The sequence below is a fragment of the Pagrus pagrus genome, assembly GCF_965226575.1.
Source record: "Pagrus pagrus genome assembly, chromosome: 3".
NCBI classification, from domain to species: Eukaryota; Metazoa; Chordata; class Actinopteri; order Spariformes; family Sparidae; genus Pagrus; species Pagrus pagrus.
Window position 1 is genome coordinate 20,336,058 of NC_140187.1, and position 23,564 is coordinate 20,359,621.

The 23,564-nt window shown below is 42.1% G+C and overlaps 1 protein-coding gene across 7 annotated transcripts in view; it reads right to left on the reverse strand.

Moving 5' to 3' along the window:
* The window catches only part of LOC311254384 (low-density lipoprotein receptor-related protein 1-like), a 99,273-nt gene that overhangs the window by 53,939 nt on the left and 21,770 nt on the right, over nucleotides 1-23,564 (reverse strand). For all 7 annotated transcript variants that reach the window (XM_084348109.1, XM_084348107.1, XM_084348112.1 and 4 more), the window contains exons 3-6: nucleotides 14,204-14,341; nucleotides 9,324-9,443; nucleotides 8,608-8,736; nucleotides 8,253-8,516 (exon numbers count right to left, since the gene is read on the reverse strand). In XM_084348109.1, the coding sequence (XP_084204235.1) occupies nucleotides 8,253-8,516; nucleotides 8,608-8,736; nucleotides 9,324-9,443; nucleotides 14,204-14,341 (651 nt within the window). The remainder of the gene's footprint in view (nucleotides 1-8,252; nucleotides 8,517-8,607; nucleotides 8,737-9,323; nucleotides 9,444-14,203; nucleotides 14,342-23,564) is intronic.

Sequence of the window (23,564 nt, forward strand, 5' to 3'; positions counted from 1 at the left end):
CCACCAGCAGCTACAACATTAAAATCATGCTAACACAATGCATCAGTAATTAAAGCCCAATAATATATGATGCCTGCATTGTTAGTGCTTTTGATAATGACGGTTTTTTGCCACCTGGGGACAGTGGAGACAAGCAGTGAACACGTATTTTCACCTTTCAGCTTTCTCTGTTTTTACTTTTCACGAACTCCTGAGGCAAATATTCAGTTTTAGCTGCTAAATGTTGCATTGTTGTTGTTTTTTTGTGCATGAGACGTATTTCAATATTGCATCTCCCCCATCTGATGGCATCTACTGTCAGTGTCAAATACAGCCCGGAAAAAGAAACTGTGTGTTTGAAACAAAACAGTTTTCAAGTATTTTTACTCTCTGGTTTTGCTATTTTTACTGAAGCAAAGTATCTGAACACTTACTTCCGGCACTGACTGTAGTACATTTAAATGAAAACTATACTTCTGCATATGAGTGAGCTAGAGAGAGAGAGAGAGAGAGAACGTGTGGGGAGGAGGGCTTCGCGAACCACAAGATTTGTATTTTCACAGCTGCCACAAGCTCTGCTCGCCACTGAACTACACACACACACACACACACACACACACACACACACTTCTGATATAGGGCTAAAGTCGTGCTGCAGGAGTCCTCGGTCATGCAGTGCTCGGTGCTGAGGGTGGAGGTCTAATATAGTGGTATGTTTACCAGGGTGATCAGGTCACGGTGGCGGTTTAAGGGAGACCAGAGGATCAATTTCTCTAACCAGGAAAGCTTGGGTGGGGGAAATGACAAAGCAGATTCCTCTGCAAAAGAGCAGCAATAAAAGTGCGCATAGTGAACACTTACCAGCTCTGGACCAATAAATCTGACTGTAATTCCAGAGGAGACCTCTGTGTTTAGAAGAAACTGACACATTTTTTCTGAAGGGCCCGACGAGCAAAGGGAGGGAAACACTGTCAAATATTTTGGGGTTTGAGTAAAAGTGGAAAACAGATAAAAAGAAAAATGCAAACGGGCGGAGAAGAAAGGAAGTAAAAGTGAGAAAAAAAGAAGAAAGACGGAGAGAGATCTGATTTCCACTGAGGAAACTTGGGCATTGTGCAGCAGCATTTCTGAGGTTTATGGGAATCAGGGGCTGTATTCCCAAAGGTGCTCTTAATTTTTAACACAGAGTTCTCTGTTTAAACGCTTCCAGCTGCCCCACAACACACTGATTCACTGATTAAGCAATGCATAAACAAAAGGGGGGGCGGGGTGGGGGTAGTGGATTGTGCAATACTCGAAAAAAAATTAACTGAAAGCCCTGAAAAAATGTCCACCACCCCCAACCCCCTTCTACTCCACCTCTGCTAAACAGAAATGGCTCCAGCGAAGACTTCTATCTCCTCCCATTCTCCTTCTCTTTCTCTCCTCCTCCATGCATCATCCCCCTATCCCTCCCCTTTGTCTGTTCCCCAGAGGTGGAAAAACAGTCTGGATTCATTAACTGCAGCTCTGTCTGTCTGAAACTAAGCTATAAAAAACAACACAGCATAATTGAAAAAACAGAACCGGCTGCCTTCTTCATTTTTTTTCTTCCGTGCTCTCTCTAAACAACTTGTTTTCTACGTGTTTTCTTGTTCGTCTCTCCGCTCCCAGTTGGTCTAAGAAAAACAATTGGATGTCTGTATAATGTATACAAAATGTACTGCTAAATGGGGCACTGCGGGGCTGCTGTTTTACTCCAATAACTATATGTAGGAGCACAAGTCAGGGACATACATCTTCACTGGCACCCACTCCTCGTAGTACGCCACTAACGCAGAGGATCGATAGTGTAGTTATGTGAGGAGCATTAGTTTTAATGGAGCTCGAATGGGTTAGATACCTCAGCGACTGAAGCTTTAACACCAACCCCCCACTTCCCCTCGCCAACCTCCCGCACTCCAACACACTCCCAGTGGCATCTGGCGCAGGCGTCACACCAGAAACGCACAAGCAGGGGGAGAATACACCAACAAAAACAAACAGAGAAAAGGTTGATCGAAGCCGTACGAAGCTGGAAGGGAAAGACAGTTGATCATTTGCTGGAATAAAGGGTTGACTTAAGACTAAAATGAAATTCATAGTTCAGGGTTAATGTGTGTGAGTAAAAAAAAAGAGGAGAGAGAAACAGAGAGAGAGAGAGAGAGAGAGAGAGAGAGAGAGAGAGAGAGCTAGAGATTTAAGGCTGAATAAAGTGTTGAATAGAGAGAGAAGATTTGGAAATGTGCTGACTGCCTTGCCTTTTAACAGCACATGACCTCTTAAGGAGATTTCAGGCCAGTGTCTGTGCTAAGCAGCAGCACACTGTAGCTCGCTGAGCACGGGGAGCAGGTACTGTGGCTCTTACAGTACACGCAGGGAAGGGAGGGAGGCTTAGTGACAGCTCTGGGATCAGCCCTCCTGTGCATAGTGTGGAGCAGCAGCATCTACTATTGAATGTAAATCCATCTCAGTTTCACTTCCAGGTTCTGTACCTAGAGAACTCTCAGCACCCATATGTGGGCATCAATGGATTTAACTGGTTTGCAGCCGGACTTTATGTATTCAGAGGCTGTTGACAGCTGCAATAAGGCATTTCTAACCATAATTTACGACAGATGATGTCTGAAAAGTGCACAGGTCATTCAAAATATGCTTAAATATAAGTGATGAGGCAATTCACAGTGGAGGTGCACCCTATGAGTAATTTAAAAAGAATAACAAATGTTTAAAGGTGCAATATGTAAGAATTGGTCACTTGTCAAATTAATTCTCAAAATAAACCGGGGGCAGCATATCACCAGAGTAACCGCCAACTGCTGCCAACTGCATCTGCCGTCAGCTAGTTAGCTCAGTTAGCTGTGCTAGCAGTCTGGCCTAGGAGCTCAGAGGATCTGGGGAGTGTTGGTGTTTGCACAACTAGCATAGGAGCTTTGGACCAGGACGGGCGAGGCTAGCTGGTTAGCATTCCAACTTCAATAGCTATCTCTGCAACACAAGACATGGATGTCTAACATCAAAACTGTAATTCCTTCACATTCTGTTGGTAATTTTAGGTATTTTTTTTAATGTTTTCATCTATAATTCTTACATATTGCACCTTTAAAATGCTTTGGGAATGCTACATATCACTGAAACATCTGAACAAGTATTAAATTAATTCTTTAAACTAACGGATGCCTCAGCTACACTTGCTGTTTGGTGCTGATAGCAAATGTTTGCATCCTAGCATGCTGAACTGGTTTATATTAAACATTAAACCTGCTGAACATCAGCATGTGAGCGTTATCGCTGTGAGCTTGTTAGCATGCTGACATTAGCAGTCAGCTCAAACAACCGCTGTGCCAAAGCACAGGCTCACAGAGCTGCTAGCATGGCTGTAGAGTCTTAGTCCTGTTGTTTTAGAGACATTAGTATCAAACAGATTGGAGTGTGCGGGTGCTCGGATAAATGAAATCTCAGCTCCAGCACCTCCAGCAAGCTTTCATTTGGTCTTCAGATATTATTTTTTCAGCTCTTTTTAATTAAAACAATCACTAAATAAACTCTAAAACCTAAGAATGTAAGAAAAGTAACATTTTCCATAGGGCTTAAATCACCACTAGCATGTCTGAAAATGGTTTTGAGTGACTAGTTTAATTAGCACTTGGCAAGAAGAAACAGTCAAATTTAGATTGAGAGTAAGTGTATGTTGAAATGTGGGAAAACAAAGTGAGACTCAGAGGCAAAGTGAATGTAATGAAAGTGACAGAGAGAGAGAGAGAGAGAGAGAGAGAGTGAGAGTGTGAGGAGGGGTGGGGGTGGAGACACATCTGGACAACTCATCTGTGGCATACTGAGGTCATGAGTCACTCAAGCCACACGCGCATCATTTCCTGTATGTTCACCCCTTGCCATTGGTTGTTGCTGGCGGCTTCCATGTTGACTGTAAACATAAACCTGCTCCTCCGATTCTGTCACAGTGACACGCCAGCAGCCTGTCCAAAAAGACCTACTCTGCTGTTGGGCTGCAGTCGGGCCAGATTACGTACAGGAACAGATGAGCAAAATCTGCCCTTTGTATATTTTTGTTTGCGCTGACACATCCTGTTTGGGGTCATCTGACTGGTCAAAGAACGCAGCCCTTTAGACAGTACAGACATCTATTTCCTAAGTCTTCGTGAATTTAAAGGGGCAATATGCAAGAATTTTAGTTGAAATCATTCAAAAGTTAAGTACGATTATTGACAGATTGTGAATAAACAGCAGTTTTGACATTATGATGTCTGTACTGAAGTTAGTGTGCTAACCAGCTAGACCCGGCCAAAGCTCCTGCGCTAGCGGTGTGAATCATGGACCTATAACTAGTGGACACAGCCCTCGAGGTGGAGCCCCGTTCATTCCTCTGAAAGCTGCTCAGTGGTGCACAAAGCCAAAATATGCTCGGCTTCTGGCCGGGGTTGTTCGGCATAGCTTCCACTGTCTGAGCTCCACTGTTAGCTGCACGGCTAACTGAGCTAACTATCTAAAGGCAGCTACGGTTAGCAGCAGTTACAATGTCTTATAGTCTATATTGTTTTTTGCACTATTGCACTATTGTGTTTGTTCAGTTTATGTTCAATGTTTTATGTCTTGCACTGTCTAGTGTTACAACCCTTGGCTCCTGGTAAAAGGTTGACAAGCAAGAGTTTGAGCCTGATATCCAACACCAGTGTATGTCTGAAATACGGTTGCTTTAGGAAAGAACCAGGATTTTATTTCTCTACACTTTTCTTTGTCTCATTAACAGTCAGACCGCTTCAAACAGCATCTCTGAACGTTTTTCTCATCTCACTCAGGCACGTACTGAAATAACTATATATACTGTCACATGAATACAGGAAGTGCCCTTAAATTGCTTCCTTATTTCAGCAATACAGCTCTAATCCTTCACCATAAGACGTGCACATCCTGCCCATGCTCCTCGGTGCAGCCAGTTCTCTATTTTGCCTGTGTGTGTGCGCACGTGTCTATCGGGATGCGTCTGCACACCACAAGCTCTGCAGTGTGTGTGTGGGTGCGTGTATGTGTGTGTGTGTGGGGGAGCAGCCGTGGAGAACTCAGCTGAAGCTGGAATTTCCTGCGAATTCTTCTGGTCCTAAAACTGTTGAGTCGAGCCGAGGCTGCATGATGACAGCCACGGCCAGCGATGTTAATCCTCGTCCTTTTGATTCCTCTGATCATAATTATAACGCACAAATACACGTCTGTTATTTATGTCAAATTTCTGCAAAAGTGGAGGGGGATGTTTTGATGACTTTTCTCCACCATGACCCTGAAATCAATCAGGCTTACACAGGATTGTATTGTATTCTATAATTTGCTAATAACAGATGAGGCTTTGGCGTGGCTCACTGCAGGCAGAGAGGTGCATCGGGCTTGATTTCATCTTATTACAGTGTGTGACGGACACCAAAATGCCTCATGCATAATTTTCACTGCGCAGCGCTTGTCTAATATCATCTGGTTTGAAATGAGCATGTTTCCAAATGACAGCTGTACACCGTGGTGCGTGCATGTGGAGGACAGAGCTGCCAGACTGTCATCATTCGGGTCTTTTCATTTTCTCTGATGGTCTGCACCGAGAAAGTAATTTCTGTCATGTTAATGCATTCTCTAGTCACGTGGAAAAAGGATATGAGCGGAGACAAGCCGCTGCACACTGAGTTGATGCGATCGGTCACAATGCTTGTATGCAAGAACAAGACGCAGACGAGAAGAAGAAGAAGAGAAAGGAGAGGAGTACATCTGTATTTATACTTCTGCATATTTCCATTGTTCCACCAATTTATATATTTTTATTTTATCTCGTTTTAACTATTTGCTTTGATTCATCTTTATTCTATTAATCTATTTGTTTGAGCTGTTCCAGAGCGAAGCACATGAGAAATCCACTAAACCCTGTACTGTGTCTCATTTTCTTTGTTTTAGCGCCGAAATGATTTCATCCTGGTTCAATCCATGTGAATCACTTTGTAACCGTTTTATTTTTTCAACTGTTTCATTTGAAAATTGCTATGCAAATAAAGCTATTATAATATTATTTCATCATGAAAATGAAACTCGATTTGATTTATACACAAAGTCTCATCGACAGATCATCAGGATTGTGGGGAGAGCAGGCCGGAGAATATGAACATAATGACTCAGCGAGTGAGAAATGCTATGTCGTTTTAGCTCGACAACATAGCATTAAGTACCATAATAAGTATGACAATGCAGATAGTTATAAAACTTCCTGACCAACTTTCCTAAGCAATAGTACAATGACGCATTCCTGTTGGCCTTTTGTGGATAAACGTGTTGTTTTTGTGGCTGCTGTCCCTCTGATTCACAGTGAGGGGCGGCTGCCTGAAAGCTTCGGCTGCAACGACAACTTGGAGGCAGTGATAAAGGGAGGGAGGGGGGAGCGGGAGGTGTGCGTGGAGGCTTCTGACCCGCAGGTTGACTACAGGCATGTACACATTCTGTATTTAATCACACTCCTTACCGTGGATCTCCAGGTTTGTCTTTCGGTTTCATTTTTACCAACCAAAGACTCTCGATTGTTTTCTGAAATGAAAGTTAAGTCGTGGAAAAACACAGCTGCTTTTCGTGTGTTGCCACATCGTCTCTGGCTCACAGGCCTCGCGTAAGCACAGAAGAGCTAAGGACTAGGGGAGGGAAAAAACAGAATAGGGCAATAGATCATGATATTTCCTCTTATATGTGATATTTTTATTTAAAAATGCGGCACAGTGAAATGATGGCACACGTGTTGCAGACTGTACTTTTCGTTTCATCTCACTTCATGTTAAATCCTGTGAAACTGACACCACAATGCAGTGAATAAATACATATTTCCTGCACTTTGCCTTTTTAGGGGTATTCTGTATTCTTAAGTTAGACAGATATTGTGATGCAGCATTAGATGATTGTCTTGCAACATATCGATAATCGCATAACTGCTGTATCATAATACTGTGGTTATCGTGGGCAATGTATCGTGAATCTTATCGTATCGTGAGTAACTCTGTGATTAACACAAAAGTCACGTCATTTCCACAGGTATTGACGCCAATTTAAAAAGTTTTTCCACCTGTTTACTTTTGAAACATTCAGACCAACAAGCTCAGCCAAATCACCATCTGCAAAGGATGCAAACCAGACAAAAATAAGAATCCAAGGTGAGGATCAGCTGAGGACTGCAGCCCAAGGTTTTTCTTCACCTGGGCCTGGGCCTGCTCAGCCGTCCTCCTGGATCCACACTCCTCATATATATTTCATATAATTTCCTTGTATCCGATATTAGGATGACGCTCACTGTTCAGATTGTAAAGCCCATCGAGGCAATGTAATTCTGATTTTGGGATATATAAATACAACTGATTTGATTTGATTTGATTTTGCTCGGTGGGACTGACCTTGGAAAGCCAAAAGCACAGGTCAATCAGAATAACTTCTGATTTGTTGGATGAATAACAGAGGCAGACATCTGATTCCAATTGCATTCATTTCCAGATAGCAACAGGATGGAAAACAGACCTGAAAACATCCAGTTCAGTGTGTTTTTACTGTGCGCTCCAAGTTCCACCTGCTGCAGGAGCCATGAGCAAAATGGACATCTGCTGTGCCGCCCTTTTCTGTATTTTCATCTTGCATTGTTCTGCACTGCGCTGCATGCATCGCGTCTGCGCTTCATGTTAGCCAGGCCTGCATGAATAATGGAAGCACTGAATGTATTTTCTGAGTGAAATACTATTCAAACACAGCCTTCAGTCCTCCTGCCTTTGTATACTTAAGGGAAAAGGTGCGACTGTTCCTCAAACGGGACCTAATTGTGCAAATACTCGTATCGCATTAGGAGAGGGTGACGCATTGCAAGTGAATTCTGAACACCTTTAGACAAAAAAAGAAAATTCGGCTTGAAAAAATGATGAGACGTTTGGCAGATCGCTGCGTGCTGGTGTGCAGTGTTTTCTCTCTGACTTGCCACATGAGCTACTGAAATATGCAGAAAAAAATCCCTGTATGTGACTTCCAGGGATAAAATATTCTAAAGAAAACAAACAAAGCACACATTCTTTGTTTTTCCACTGTTGTATTATGTATTCGGTGTGTGTGGAGACCTCGGTTGTAAACATTGTGTACTCAGGCCTCTGGAGATCACACTGTTGCTCACTAAAAACCAGCAGAAACCATTTCAGCGTGTTTTATAAATGTACCAGGCAGAAGTCGCATACTGCTGGTGTACTCACGGTGCAGGCTGAGGGAGATGTTGATCACCCTCTCCTCTGCGAAGCTCTTCAGGTTAGGAACCCTGGCACATTTGAGGTGCGTGGATGCGGGGGAGTCTCCTACGTGGATCCAGCAGACGGTCTCCTCAGCGTACAGGAAGTCCATGGCCGTGGTCTGTTTGGTGCTGGTGGACAGCAGGCTGTGGACCGTGGTGCCGCTCAGGGAGGTGGCTTGGATGTTCTGGGAGTTGGCGATCAACAGGACAGGCAGACGGTCGACTGGAACTGTAACACGGACATAACTAACGGTGAGCAGGAGGAACGGGAAGAGAACGCCCCCACAGAATCGGTCAAACTGTTGTCCGCTGGTTCTTACCGTTCTTGGCCTTGCACGAGCGGTTGTCTGGCTGGGACAAGTAGCCCTCCACACAGGAGCAGGTGTAGCCGCCGTCAGTGTTGGTACAGGACTGACTGCAGGTCCCGTACAAACTGCACTCATCGAAATCTGAACCACAGAAACGACAGATGGTCTTACTGCTCAGGTAAAGAAATTGGTACGAACAGAAAATACAACCCCGACTACAAAGAAGTAGGGACGCTGCGGTTCTTCTCACTTCACTTGTTGCGGGAATGAAAACTAACAATTGTGGGTCTATTGCTCAGTTCATTTCTGCCAGACTAAGTTTGTGATTCATTAAAAGTTGGCTTGTTGCACAAAACATCCATAATATCATATCAATGCCAGCAAAGGTTTATTTCTGTTGTGGGAAATCCTCCACACTCCCAGGCCCCCTGAACTACCCCCTGTGTGCTCTGCACTTGATTTCTCCAAACCTGAGTAAACACTGGCACAGCTTTGAAGGAAAAACCCAGTCCAGCACTAATGTGGAGTTACCGGACAGGTAAGCACATAAGCCATGTAGCTTATGCGTGTTGTCGGTGCAACATATTACAGATATCCAGCGGTGCCCTCATCCTGTCATGTGCCGGCTGTTTGTCTCTTCATGCAGTAGTAAAATGTTCTATTTATGCAGACTTATTCTTCTCATATCGAGGAGCCCGAGAAGGTGGCCAATGTTTCGAGGAACTCACCTTTGCATGCCTTTCCATCTGGGCTGATCTCATAACCAGTCTTGCAGTAACAAGCGGGCCCTCCTGGAGTCACCGCGCAGTTTTCCTGACACCCCGCGAGCGAGCAGTTGGTTATAAACTCTGGAGAGGGAGAGAAGACAGGAATGAGTTGTTGGTATAATGTGCGTAGGAGGACAGGAAGGTGACAGACGTTGATTAAAGAAATGACTGGCTATTGAAGCATAAGGTGTTTATTCATGTTTCTTTCCTGTTTCTGACATTATTAATAGCACCCTTGGTTTAAATAGGAGGTTGATTTCTGTATAATTATATAATAATCCATTCAACGTACCGACATAAACCCACAAAAATTACTGTGATCACCAATTTCCTTCACACTGCTGCATGTTATCCGGCAGAAGACACCAGGAGAGGCATGCCTGTAGGTAACAGGAGCAGGTGGTGCTGCTGAAGCTGCCATTCATCACTTTCTGAAGAAGATTTAGAGCTGAAGTGCATAAATACTACCTCCCCCTGACAATGAGGCACGCATAAATAATAAGCGGTCAACTCAGTTCCCCATCAGCTCATCATCAGCATTGAACCGCCAAGAGACACGCAAGTGTTGTTGATTGTAGTTGACTACATGTCAGCAATTCAGAAACTGACTCATACGAAGCCTGAATTTGTCCTTGGAAACAAAAAAAACATCTCTTCAAACAGAATGCGTCACCGATGAGAGTGAAGAGAATTGCAAAACTCATTCAAGCCAATAAGTGCAGCATAAGTGAACAAGAGCTCAACACAAAAGCAGCACAAGTAGAGAAAAACAAGCTTGGGAGAATTTGGCAACAACTTTATTTTTCCAAATATGCAATGTGTTCCTCTGTTTATCTCTGTTTAAATGTTTGTTTTGATCAAGACTGCGCACAGTGAACACGTGTATTACAGAATACAAACATGTCCTGACATGTTTTTTGCAGAAGAAAAGTACAACTACATTATATCCCTAAAATAGCACCTCTTCCTCCTTCTCCCTCATTCATGAGGTTGTTATATGATCCATTACTACTACCTCAACTAGGGATGTAATGATTAATGATTAATCATTAATCGATTAATCGCTGTGAAGAATTTAACAGATTAAAAATGTACAAATACTTGCTTATAAAATATATATTGAAAAAATACTGGTCTGAGGAAATGCATTTGATTAAAATACAAGTCATTTGTAATCTAAAAACTACAAAAAACACTTTATACAAAAGCTGATATTATTATTATATTTGAGCCATTTTGGGCCTGTGTTGGATTTTGTTGGGTCAGTTGTTGAATAGCGACAGACGGGAGCTCTGTAACCATCGTTTTGTGTTATTTATATGTTCACCGTATCTGTTCTTTTAACTCTTACTCTTAATAGATTTTGCATTTAACATGTCAGTGGTTTCAACAGTTTTCTAACGGCCAAGATATTTCATACATTATTTATGAATAACCGATAATTGATTGTTAAGCCAGCCAACTATCAAATAAAGAAATCAAGCTTTGCCAGACCTTGACTCTGTGTTCACTGGTTCTGAACATTGCTCCAGTTTACATAACTGCACAAGAGCACATAGGTTACAGAATGGACACTGGACATAAATGTACAGTTAAGTGTCATTGGTGAATTGAAAATTATTCATTTGAATCATGGAAAACTCATTTCAGCAAAGTGCTTTTTCAGAATAAGAGTTCCTGGACTTAAGCTCATGTCAAATGTAATAACAATAGTGAATACTTATCATTGTAGTTACTGCCAATACAATACCACTGATATCACTGTCATAGCAGGTGCAATTAGTTAATGTCAGCAAATTAGTCAGTTAGTCACGTCAAAATGTGATTATGCTTTAAAGTCATTTAAATATGAAGTCCTTTTGAGCTCTGAAGTGAATTGAAGGCGGATCGCTCCTTTAAGTAAAACAAGTATTTGATACAGACTTTGTAAAGGAAGGTCAGAGACCCAATCAACAAATATCTCTGCCCTGCACTCACAATCAATACCTCCATGCTAACCTCGACCATCCCCGAGGCTACACACACATTAAATATAGAGGGACGCAAACACAACACGCTACACTCACACCGTCCAGTCAGCTGACTGATGCATAATGGAATCTCTGCTGAGTTTTCAACAGCGCGCTGCATATCTGTGAGATATAAATCAAGACACGGTGAGTCACAGTCAAACACACACAGTCATGTCAAACCCTGCCGAGATCTATCAGTCACAAGTGATTCACTTTGCCCAGAGATGCTGGCGGACAATTCACACTACCACACCACCTCCGGGAAGAGAGGATCAAGAATCCTGCCACATTTTAAAGGATAAAAGAAACAGGAGCCCACAGCGTTGGTGCTATACTGTACTGTACACACTGTATTTCTGCATGACTGACCGAATGAATTTCCTAAATCAATAATAAATTTAAACTTGAGCCGTAAGAGCAATAACTGCTGAGCACGAAAAAATTAAACCACACAAATCAGCAGATTTCTCTTTAGTTTGTTCATGTTTAGCTATAACTCTAAGACTTCAGAGTTGCTCTGTATAGCCAGTGCCCAATGCAATGCATTAAATATTACAGACAGAAGTACACAAGTCTGCCTGCTGCGCTCCAGAGGTTTGCTGGAACAACCACAGTTCAAATTACAGACATGCCCGGAATTTGCCAAAACAAGTCTGAGCGCCGAACAACCGAGATGTGTTTAGAAAACCAACATGGGCAACAATGTCAACAACCTACAGTGACGCATGCTGAAAAATATTCACTTTGGGGCAAAATCAAAGTGCATCAGAGGCCAAATATGTGTGAGGCAGACACAAACAGACACTCAAAACACTGACCATTTAACCGAATCCTAACCTGGAGCCTAAGACTGAGTTTAAACCCTGAAATGAACAGTCATGGACAGCAGGTTTGTCCCCGCTGCTCTCACCTTAAAATACATGGAAACTCCAGGTCCTTTCCAATTCCTCTCTCCAACGTTCCTTTAATAAATGTTTCATCCAAACTGATTTTTTCACTGAAGGTTTTGTGGGGAGATGGAAAATAAAAAGAGAAGACAGGTGCACTCACTGTGCCAAGCAAAATGTGAGAGGTACCTCGGGGTAGAATAATAATTCAGTCGTTTGTTTTGGTTTAGTTAGAGTCGCTGTTGATTTTGTACAGGTTGGAGGTGAGCCTTTGCAATGTGTCAAGCACAATGGAAATCTATCAATAATACTATTGAAGGTTGCTCAAGAGTAATATCCACTTCAGTGTATATAGAAGTCAAGCAGCAGTAATGATGCCTTGCTGGGTAGTTTAACATTTATATGACTTCTGTTCGGAGTGAGACAATTATTTTCATTATCACTTTTCACGATTAATTGATTAATTGTTTAGTTTACAAAATGTCCATTTTTGGTCTTATTTTTTGTTTTTTTGTCCAACCAACAGTCCAAAACCCAAAGACTCTTCATTAACTATAATAAATGCCTTTGAGAAGCTGGAAGCAGCAAATGTTTGAAGTGAAAAATGACTGAAATGATTAATTAACTTTCAAAACAGTTAGACAGACAAAAAACCAGCTGGACGAACAGTATTTGATTGTCACCAGCTGTGCTCCTCTTTTAACCTTTTGACAGACATCCAATAGAGGAAGTCCTCAGCGCCCTTTGAGCTCCCTTTCGACATTCTTCCTTTCCTGCAATAATTAATCTCTTTGGTGAAGACATTTACTGTAGGTTTATTGCACAATTGAGTTTAATTTCTCTCAGTGTGGTCAGCACATTCTTTGGGCTCATCATAAATTGCTTCCTAGTTTCTGGTTTCAAAATGACACGTTCCCTAATTTAATTAATGTCCAAACTCTACTACAGAGTTTAATTTCTCCCCTAAAAGTCTATCCCAAATGTCCTATATCTCTCACTTATCTGTCCCCAACTTCCCCACAGAGCTCTCCACATCTATCCATATCTAACACTGGCAGCCCTATCTTATATCAATGGTAGCTCCCCCTCCAGAGTCCTATCGACTCCTCTGTATTGTCACTATTAGTGCAGTACATTTAAATAAACTTCCTGTGATTAAACAAGCAGATTCATCTGAACCCCCAGAACCAGACGGCGGGTTTGAAGGGCAAAAAGAAGGAAAAGTACAAAACAGCATAACTGAACCATTTATCATTGCCATAAACTGTCAAAACAGATATTATCTGATTTTGTAATTTCCGGCTAAAGAACTAATCACGTGTGACGTTTGACAAATATCACAATGAATCATTTAATATTTCGCAAAAAAAAAAAACTGTTGTGACACGATCCTGTAAAAAAGATCAAAACAGCTGTGGTCATTTGGAAAAATGTTTTTTATACAGATTCCATTTTTTCAATGTGTGTAAGAAATTTAACTTTAAACGTTTTTTGAGATTTGTGGCCCTGTAGCTGTGTTACACAGCACAATGGACATTTGAGTTGTCCATACTTCTCACCATGATCGTGCTGTTTCCATAGAGGTGCAGGACTTAAATGATGCCATGAGGAACAGGCCCACAGTGCTCAGACACAGGATGTCAAATATATTAGATCTGTCGTGTCTCAATATTGCACACAGAATTCGCTGCCTGATGGGGGAAAAAACACATTCGGCATGGTTTTTCACATTGACGCGGTGCACCGGTCTCTTACTGTGACTTCCCTGATGCTTCACAGTATGAATATTTTCAAGGGTGAGAACTGTACAACAAGTAAGCAACAAATACAACAATAGAAACCCAGACGGACTTCTGTCTCACCACAGACAGGATGAACTAGCACAAGAACAGTGTTATTAAACTGCAAATCCCCAAAATGCATGTCTGTGTAGCAGTGATACCTCTGCAGTGTGGGCCCTCATCCCAGCCGTCGGTGCAGTCGGGAGCCCCGTTACACAGTTTGCTCATGTGGATGCAGAGCTCTGTTCCTCCACACTGGTACTCATTGGGAGGGCATCGCGATACGGTACTGTGTGGACCTGAGGGAGACAAACACAGATGTGGTCAACTGAAATGTTCAAGAGAAAGTACTGTAGGATGGTACATTTATTACTGCAGCCGAGTTCATGCTGTTTTCTGCAGCCTTTGCGATTGATAATCCGCTGATATAATGAATAAATGTATTTTGCTACTCTGTATCTCAAATTCAGTCTGTGCTCAGTTCATTTAACACTCAGACACATCCATAGTAAATGCAAGAAACATTATAATTATCTGCTTTAAACTGTTATTGCTATCCATTCATTTTTCATTTAATAATTTTAATTGAGACTGATCCAACGCATCAATCCTGCAAAATAGCTACATTCATTTGAATTAAACAGAGAAACATTAGACATCTTATAATGTTGCGGATGACTTAACTGATTAAAATAAAACTACTACACCAACCCACACACAGCCTTCTTAGTTGCATTATTAATTTCTCTGATGTATATTGAATGTGTGCCAGATTAAAGTTGTATAATAAAGTAAAAGATTCAAAACTCAACATACTTTGGTTCACTTTTGGAGAGGTCTGAGTGCGACTCAACTTGACGACTAAAATTGTTTCTTCTGCTCAGGTTTGCAAGAAGAACCGTTCTCAGCGGGCAGACACACAAGTGCGATGTCCTGCCAAAATGGATATGAAAATTCCAGTGTACCTCCTTATCTGTGAACACAGCTCCAGCTGTGCTCCAGCTCCACATACCCTGCCTGCAAGAGGGTTTGCACGGAGCCATGAGGGCACACACTGCTGTGTAGCTATGATTCTGAAGATTGATCTTGCCCTGAGATCTTTGTCATATGCCTTCTTCCTGCGCCTCCCTCATCCATTTTATCTTGACTATAAACTGTTCAGTAAAGCAGAAATGCTTTAAAATCAATCTTTATAAAACACTGCCCTCTCATTCTGCCAGTGGATGACAGACTTTCTGACAGACAGCAGGCGCTATGCGAGGATGACAACATATTTGTCAGACTAGAGCAACACAGAAATGTTTCGCTCTCATCTCCCCCGGTGAGTGCACATCACGCTTTCTGTTCCCTCAATATCTGTGGATGGCACCACTGTGATGGATCACATCACAAACCATTACACGCCCTGATACAAGACAGAAGTAACCTGCAGCGGGTGTGCAGCCAACAATCAGAGTGTGACTACACTACAAATGGGCAAGGTGAGGACTGACAAAAGCCCCTCAGCTGCACAGTTATTGGGTATCAATGGCAATCAAAGATGCTGAACGTCTTAGAGCTCTTCCTGATCAACAGATGGACAAATAATCCCTCCTCCGTTTCCTGTTCTAAGCACAAGCTCAGGTGTGTTGTCACAATATTTGTTTTACCAAATACCTCAATATCACTTTCAAGGGTTCCTGAACAATACTTGTTTTGTTACCAATCTAATGAATCCAATCCACCACTCTTTGCAGGTTAGTGTCAGACAGGTTCACATAACATCCACCAAAAATAGATCCAAGAGCTCAACAAAAAAATACCAACCTTCAGGGATTCAAGAACAAACATCAAAAGACAGAAGTTCAGTTTGTTACAAAGTTTGGTTTCTCAAATCTTTCCAGAGAGAATCCTCTTCCCAAAGAAATCAATAAAGTATCTCTGAAAAAAGAAAATGAACCCTGTCAGAGCTGCAGGAAGTAATGTATTACTTTATTTTTACATCTTACACAATGTATAATGTTTACAAAAACATAACACACTGTGTGAGGTCCTCTTGGCCCTCATCTGCATTTTGTTTCATAAACTGTCTTCACAAAGACAAATTAATTTCCCTGTGGAGGAAAAAAGTTTCTATAGATTCTAAAATGATCAAGAAAACAGGCAGGTTTGCTCCGTTTTTCTCTAATGCTGGTTCCTTTACTTTGTTTCCCAGTACTCCTGCCTCCCCCTTCTCATCCATCCTGGATTGACATTCATCTTTTCCTCTTGCCAACTTAGCAGGCAGAACCACAAGGCAGACATTCAAAGAACCATTGTGGCAGCAAAAGATGGCCACTAGAGAAAACTAGCAGGAATTACAAACACACCATTATCCAAACTGGGCCTTGCCAAATGACTACCTTCACTACATCGACAGCACACACACATCCATCCCAGAGGCAAAACACTGATAATAAGCACACCAGTGTGGTGGCACGTAGGCCTGGCATTGTAGTGTGTGCTGGGAGAGGACTGTGGGATCTCTGGGAAAGAATACATCACGGCTGAATATGAGTTTGGCTAACACACTGCAGTAAATCCATGCAATACAGAAGTGAAGGCACTGTCAAAATCATTGGACAAGCAGCGAGGGCTTTTCTCCTTAATGACCTTTTTACTGAACTCTTTTTCTTGGATGGTGTTTCCTGCCTTGTGACTCTGGCCAGTCTTCTATCCACAAAGAGACTAATGACTCAGCACAACTTCTGTCCTTAAGTCCAACCAGTCGACTTGTTGCCCAGAACTCTTCAAGCTGTCGTCACCACTGTTCAAGTCTGAGCCTGTGACATGACTGATGAGCAATGTTCCCGTCAGAGACAGTGATTGAGTTTTGGAGCAATAATCACAACAAAAAACACTAATTAATGTGCTCAGAGGCTTGTTGTTTAGGATATTTGTCTGTGCCACACGTTTGCTGCATTGACTATGATATATGGCAGACAGGTGGATATTTATGTTCAAGGAATAGTTTGACATTTTGGGAAACACGCTCTCACATACTTGAAGTGAGAGGAGAGGATCAACACCACTTTCATATCTGTGCACTAAAAATTAAGATAAAGCCAGCATGTGTTTACAGTAGCTTAGCTTAGCACAAAGGGGGAAACAGCTAGCCCAAATGCACAACTTACTGAGAAACAACGTGCACCCAGAGCACAGGCTCAGATGGTCATCGTCCTGAAAAACCACGCACATCTGGGTTTTTAGTGAGACCCACCAGTTGCCAGGCAACCTAGCAATGACTGCAAGGCTCTCAGATGTCCCTGTGCTGACGGTCTAAACGGCTAATTCATTTTACACAGAAGATATCACATTTGAATTTGTGAGTTTTAGAAGTGTTGGTCAGCTTCTTCTTCTTTTTTTTTTTTTTGGAGGGAGCCAACCTAGAGGTTTCCCTCTGCTACCAAGCTAAGCGAATCACCTGCTAGCTCTATTTTCATATTTGGCAAACAGAAATGAGAGTGGTATTAATCTTTTTTCACTCTCGACAAGAAAGCAAATCAGAATATTTCCCAAAATGTTGACCTACTCCTTTAAACCTTCACAGATTCAACGATCAATACTCCGGAGCTACATTAACAGACATTAAGAACAGTGGTGATATAATTCAGAACCGTAAATAATAAGTAGTTGCTATCAATTTCTAAATAAAAAGAAGATATAAATACAAGCAAGATGCATGAAATTCTTCCTTTCCTATTTTGTTTCCTGAACTTTATTTGAAACCGATCACTGCTCTGCAGGGCTCGTCTTTCTCAGCCCATGTGGAGAGCCAAACTGTTGGCTGTCCCTCCTCCTTCTCACTCTCTCTCTGTTTTTTATCTCCTCCCTTCATTTTTCATCCAACATCTGTTGACCCATTTACAGTACGTGTCGAAGTGGCAGGGCAATGTGTGGAAAATGAACACTGTAAGAAACAGAGGAAGAGAGAGCGAGCGAGGGAGGACGGAGAAGACAGAGTGGAACACCTCATTCACAGGAAGTGGACAGAGCCCCACAAGGCTTCATTCTTGTGCGAGCTGGCAGCGGTCGGCGGGGCCGCAGTGGAAAAGGCATTGCTAATTTGAATTAAACAGGGTCTTTTCTTCAACATTCCTCTACTGTGAGCGAGCCAGGTTAGCAGGCCCAAACCTTTTTTTTCTTGAGAAATTTCTATTTGCTCTGTTCCTCTACACAGCTCCTTGAATAGTTCAGGGAAAGATCCACAACTATTCTGCTCTGTAGCTCAATTAGGACACCCACGGAAATGGAAAGGGTGTCTCCGTTACTGACCCATGAAGGTTACCCTAAGACTGTGCTAGTGAGAACTGACGCTTGAGATTTGACAATTATTTTCCTATGGAGAACTAGATATTGTGCCAAGGCTTCACCTCTCTGTTACAGACGTCATAGAGACGACAGCAGATTACAGGACAGGTTTCACTTTTTCCATACGTCTTTCTGACTCACAAGGTCGGTCTGAAGATGTGCAAACAGACACACATTGCTTCAACCCTCGTAAAAGTTGCACTGCGAGACATATTAACGCCGTATGGAGTCACCGCGAGAGTCACACAAAGCCTTTCTTCTCTGAGCATCCATCAAAACAAAATTGCGGCACACTGGATTTCAGACACGAGTGGAGTCTTTAAGCCGCGACACATAGAGGTAGATCACATGCACTTTTCCAGTCCGAGGGAGCGAGGGCAGAGGGGGTGGTGAGGGCAGAGGGGGTGGTGAGGGAGGGGGACAAGAGAACTAAGGCCATTGTTTGGATCACACAAATCGGCTGTGGCCTCAGCCGCGGTGTTGTAAGCAGCGTCACGTGCGGAGCCTGATCTGAACTGTGGCACGGCCACCTGGAGGGAAGTGGTGAGGGCCATGGGGGCACAGTGAAGAAAGCGGGGCTGGCACTTTCTAATAATGTGATGTTTAGGGATTAATATGTTAAAAACACATTCTCCTTTCTCTTCCTTTCATTCTCTGAAAACTCCTGAGATTTTTTTTCCTTCACAAGTGTAATTTTTGCAGAATGATTCATCTTGGAAACTGCCTCTCTGATCTGTGTTTCCTCTCCAGTAGTAGAAAGAGGCCCAGCTGACCGAGAAGGAGTCAAGATCTGGGTCCGGATCAGGCCGTCCTCGAGCCCAGAGCTCGTTAGGCTGTGGGGATTTTCCATTCACTAGTTCATGCTTCCCCTCCATATGCTGGTCAACACAAAGCTTATTCAACCAACAACAAACACACAAACAACTAACAAGTTGCTGCCAGTGCAGGAGCAAAAGATAAAGGGGGCCAGAATGAGGCCAACTGTGGAGAGCAAAGAGGCTAACCGCTGTCACAGCTTTCATTTTAAATCCTACGGACGCATCAGCACGTGAAACAATGTCGAAAATACACATACCCAAACTATTACACTATATTCAACTAACAAGCATCAGATGATTAAAACCAATCTTGCTACTTCACACAGACATCATCCAGATATAGCTGAATAATTTAATATGTTTATCCATTAATACACCTCATGAATAAATAGTGCTGCACCACTTTCCTGCCAGCAGCTCTTAATGACACACTAATACTGGGTTTCTCTGACCACTGATGACCAGCTGGCCCTCTCTGCGATGTTCTTGGCCCACATGACACATTCTTGGACGGAGCATCCGAATCCTGACCAAGCAGCCCAGAGGCACCCCTTGACCCGACCCACCCCCCCCCCCATCATCGTCTGCCCTGCCAAAGTAACAAAACTCCAAATTAAACTAGGACATGGCACCGAAAACAAGACGCATCAACACCAGAGCTTCATTTAGGCCTAAGAGAGGACCCAGTGGCTACATGAGAGTTTGTGTTTTGATGTTGCTACTCTATATTTGTTTTGTTTTTTTAAAGGGCAATAAAGTGATTAAAAGCAAGTGGAGACAAGTACCGGGTCACATAAACAGTACAAGATGAGATGAACACAAAACAAACTGAGGAATGCAGCGTAGATTTAAACTAGGGATGTTAATGATGAATGATTAATTGATTAATCACCATTAAGAATTTAAGCAATTAAATATTCATTGACAATCAGACACAATTACATCAAAAAGTATCTTGTTAATCTTAATATAAGTAATGTGTCATTCAAACATACACAAAGGCCTTCTATACATATATATATTAGTATATTTTAGACATTATTTTTGCGACAGTTGACCTCATTCACACAGCGGCCATGTTCCTCTGATGTCGTACTCGGGGTGGGAAACTTGAATGCTGTGTTGCAGGTTGCAGATCGTATAAACATAGGAAATCTGACAAATTGTGGTAATTTCGAGTAGCAACTGACAAGTTAATGGACAACGGAAATCTGGAGGGAAATTGGGCCACATTTTGACATAAAACTACATATTTGATAACCCATTAGCTAACGTTAGCATTCAACCACTTCCTAGCTAACATTACTGCTTGTTTACATCCTGTGTGTTTCACTTCAAGGCTGAAATAAAAGTGTCCAAGACATGAGTTGATATTTATAACTGATTTATGCCTTTCCTATTGTGTCGTAAACCACTATCCAACAGTAATGCTAGCTAGGATGTGGTTGAATGCTACCGTTAGCTGTTATCTAACAGAACATAATGGGTCATCAAATATGTTGTTTTACCTTGAAAAATTGCCTAATCTCCCTCTGAAATGTTCAATTTGTGTTGGATTTTGTTGGATGAGCGTTTAATAGTGACTGTTAGGAGCTCCACAATTAAAATCAAGTCATTATGTTGTGTTATTTAGTTTAGTATCAGTCAAGTAACTTGGTATTTACTTCATTTGTTCTTTTAACTTTTTACCTCCTGGTCAAAACAGTTTTCTCATGGGAAAACATCCAACATATTTGAATGTAGTATTAGCGATTAATGCGATTGTTAAGGTAGCTGACTATCAAATAAAGAAATTGCTTAAAATTTGCATCCCTAGTTCAAACTGGTGGGAATGTAGTGAACGCAAAGCAAAAATGGCTGTCCAGCAACATCTGGTTATGAAGATGGGTGTGTGTCTGTATGTGTAAGCCTTTGTCTTGTGGTAATAATACTGTATGTACACATAAATACACATATACCGTACATATATTAATCTCTATATATAGTGTATATGTTTATATTTAATGTTGCTACTCAATGCGATCTTGTCAAAGAGATCACAACGCTAGACGAGCAGGCGAGTGGTGTGGGAAACAATGCTGCACTTCACCGCTGTTTATGTCTGACGGCTATCCTATAATAAACACTTCACCCTGCAGGTGAAACACACACATTAATCTGCCACTCCAACCACACCTCACAAATACTACGGTTTTATTTTCAGCTACCTGATTTCCCTTTGTCTCGGCAAACGCTCCTCAGTTTAACAGTGTTTTTTACACAAATTTACAGCACAAATGCAGTTCATTATAACCATCTTTGGCTTTGACCCTGTTGGCAGACTGTGTGCCCTCTCTGAACTCTGCACTTGATGGTTGGATCATGCGTCTCTCTGCTCCCTGCTTACCCCCTTTCCTTCCAACATATCAACACCACATTTTCATTCCTTTCTGGGGGGCTTCTGGGGTGGCTGGCAGGGCGACAAGCAAAGCAGGAAGGCTAAATCCAGCTCTCAAAAGCACAACAAACTGACCGTTCTCCAAACACAGCAGCACCGCTGCTCCTCGGGGGAGAGAAACCACTGAGCAAACAGCTCTATCAGCAAAGTAAATTGCAAAGAATCGAACAGGACACCACCAGATACCCAGAACAAATAAATAGATTGGGCCTATAGCTGTATTGGTTATGAAATAGGAAAAGTAAATGAAAACACACAAAAGAAATCAATGGGTAAGATATGCCTGCCACCTTTTTCCTTAAGCTTAGGCATAAAAGGACAGATAATAAAACTTCTTAAACCCACCTCTCTCACCTGTGATCATGCAGGCAGACACAGACACTTTTCTGTCTTTTCTTTCACACAGATGAAAGAAGAAAATAGACCTATTGCCTACTGAAAAAGGTTCTTACATAGCAACTCTATTTCTGAGATTGAACAGACTCATTATTTGATTCATTCGCCTCTTAGTCCCTCACAATGGACTGAGGATTAGCTTAAAACTATTAGTATTGTGCAAGTATTTTCTTGCAAAGGACAGAAAGGGGGCCATACTGCTGCTCCAGAACGACTAAATATCTGAGAGGCACATAGTCTGTTTTGGCTCAGAGTTCTTACCCAGAAAGCAAGAGTCGTTTTCATTTGTTACATAGTCGTCTACCCTTTGAATTTCTTTTCTAATGCTCTAATTATCGCATAGACAAGCAGCTATGTAAATGACAGGGAAGGCCCAAGGGGGTCGGAGGGGAGGATCAGAGTATTCATCATCGTAAGAGCCAAGAAACCCAAGGAGACGGAAGTTAAACAACCACTGCAGAAGACAAGCTGTGTGTTCAATAATGCACTATCACAAACAGGATGTAGTCATTTATTACTGCGACTAATCAGACACAAGGTAGTTTGCTGTACAGAGGGAAACACCAGCCACAAGGCAGAGCCAGGTGTTCAACAGCTGTATACCTTCAAGATGCAGGGTGGGGGTTTCCATCACCCAAATCATCATATTATTATCGTGTGTGTCTTTCATTCTCCTGCATCATAAACCCCACTCTGTCTCCCTTCTTGTCCCAGGCTTGTAGTCCCCCCCTAAGGGTGCCTCTGGCCTGCCCCACTCCCTTCTGCAGAGGGCCCTGCGGAGATTACATAATGGTCTTTTTAAAATTTAAATCCCTGACACGCTTTTCTTGGCTGAACACAGTCTTGTCCTGCTTCAAGGGGCCAGTTGTGCCCTCTCCACTGCCCCGGCCTCAACTCCTCATCTAAAAATGGCCAGCTGGCTGCCTGTGGATCACGTCCACCTCACCACACCCTCAAATAGAGCATATATTTATATACAGTACATGTACTGCATATATATCAACTATATACGATTTCTGCTTTTCCTCTATAAATCTTTACTGTTACCGTTGCACAAGTTCTGTCTTTAACAACTCGTTTCAGACCCTCATGAACTGTATGAGTTTGGTTCTGCTGAAAATATCAAATCCATCCATCTCCAGCAGCACGGACGTGAAGTTGACGGAAGTTGAACTTCCAATTTGGGCCACAGAGGAGGCCAGTACTACATTTTCAAGTAAGTTGTGCCAATACTTAGATAGATGATAAAATAACAAAAGGTTCCGTAGTCTGAACAAAGACTACAAAAATTTAAATACCTAGATTTATATATTTTTTCAAAGTTTTGTCTTCCTAAGCCATCTTTTGTTTGCATTAACTCACTGATTAAGAAGAAGGAGATATACTTTTGTAATCCTTTTAGGGATTCCATTTTTTCAGACCACATTATTTACAACTTCGTTTCAGTCTGACTGCTCTCATTAGCATTGTTTCCAGCCAAGTTTGCACCTAGCTAACTTTGCTAGCTAACTAGCACACAGTATAGCATTTTGCAGCTAAAGA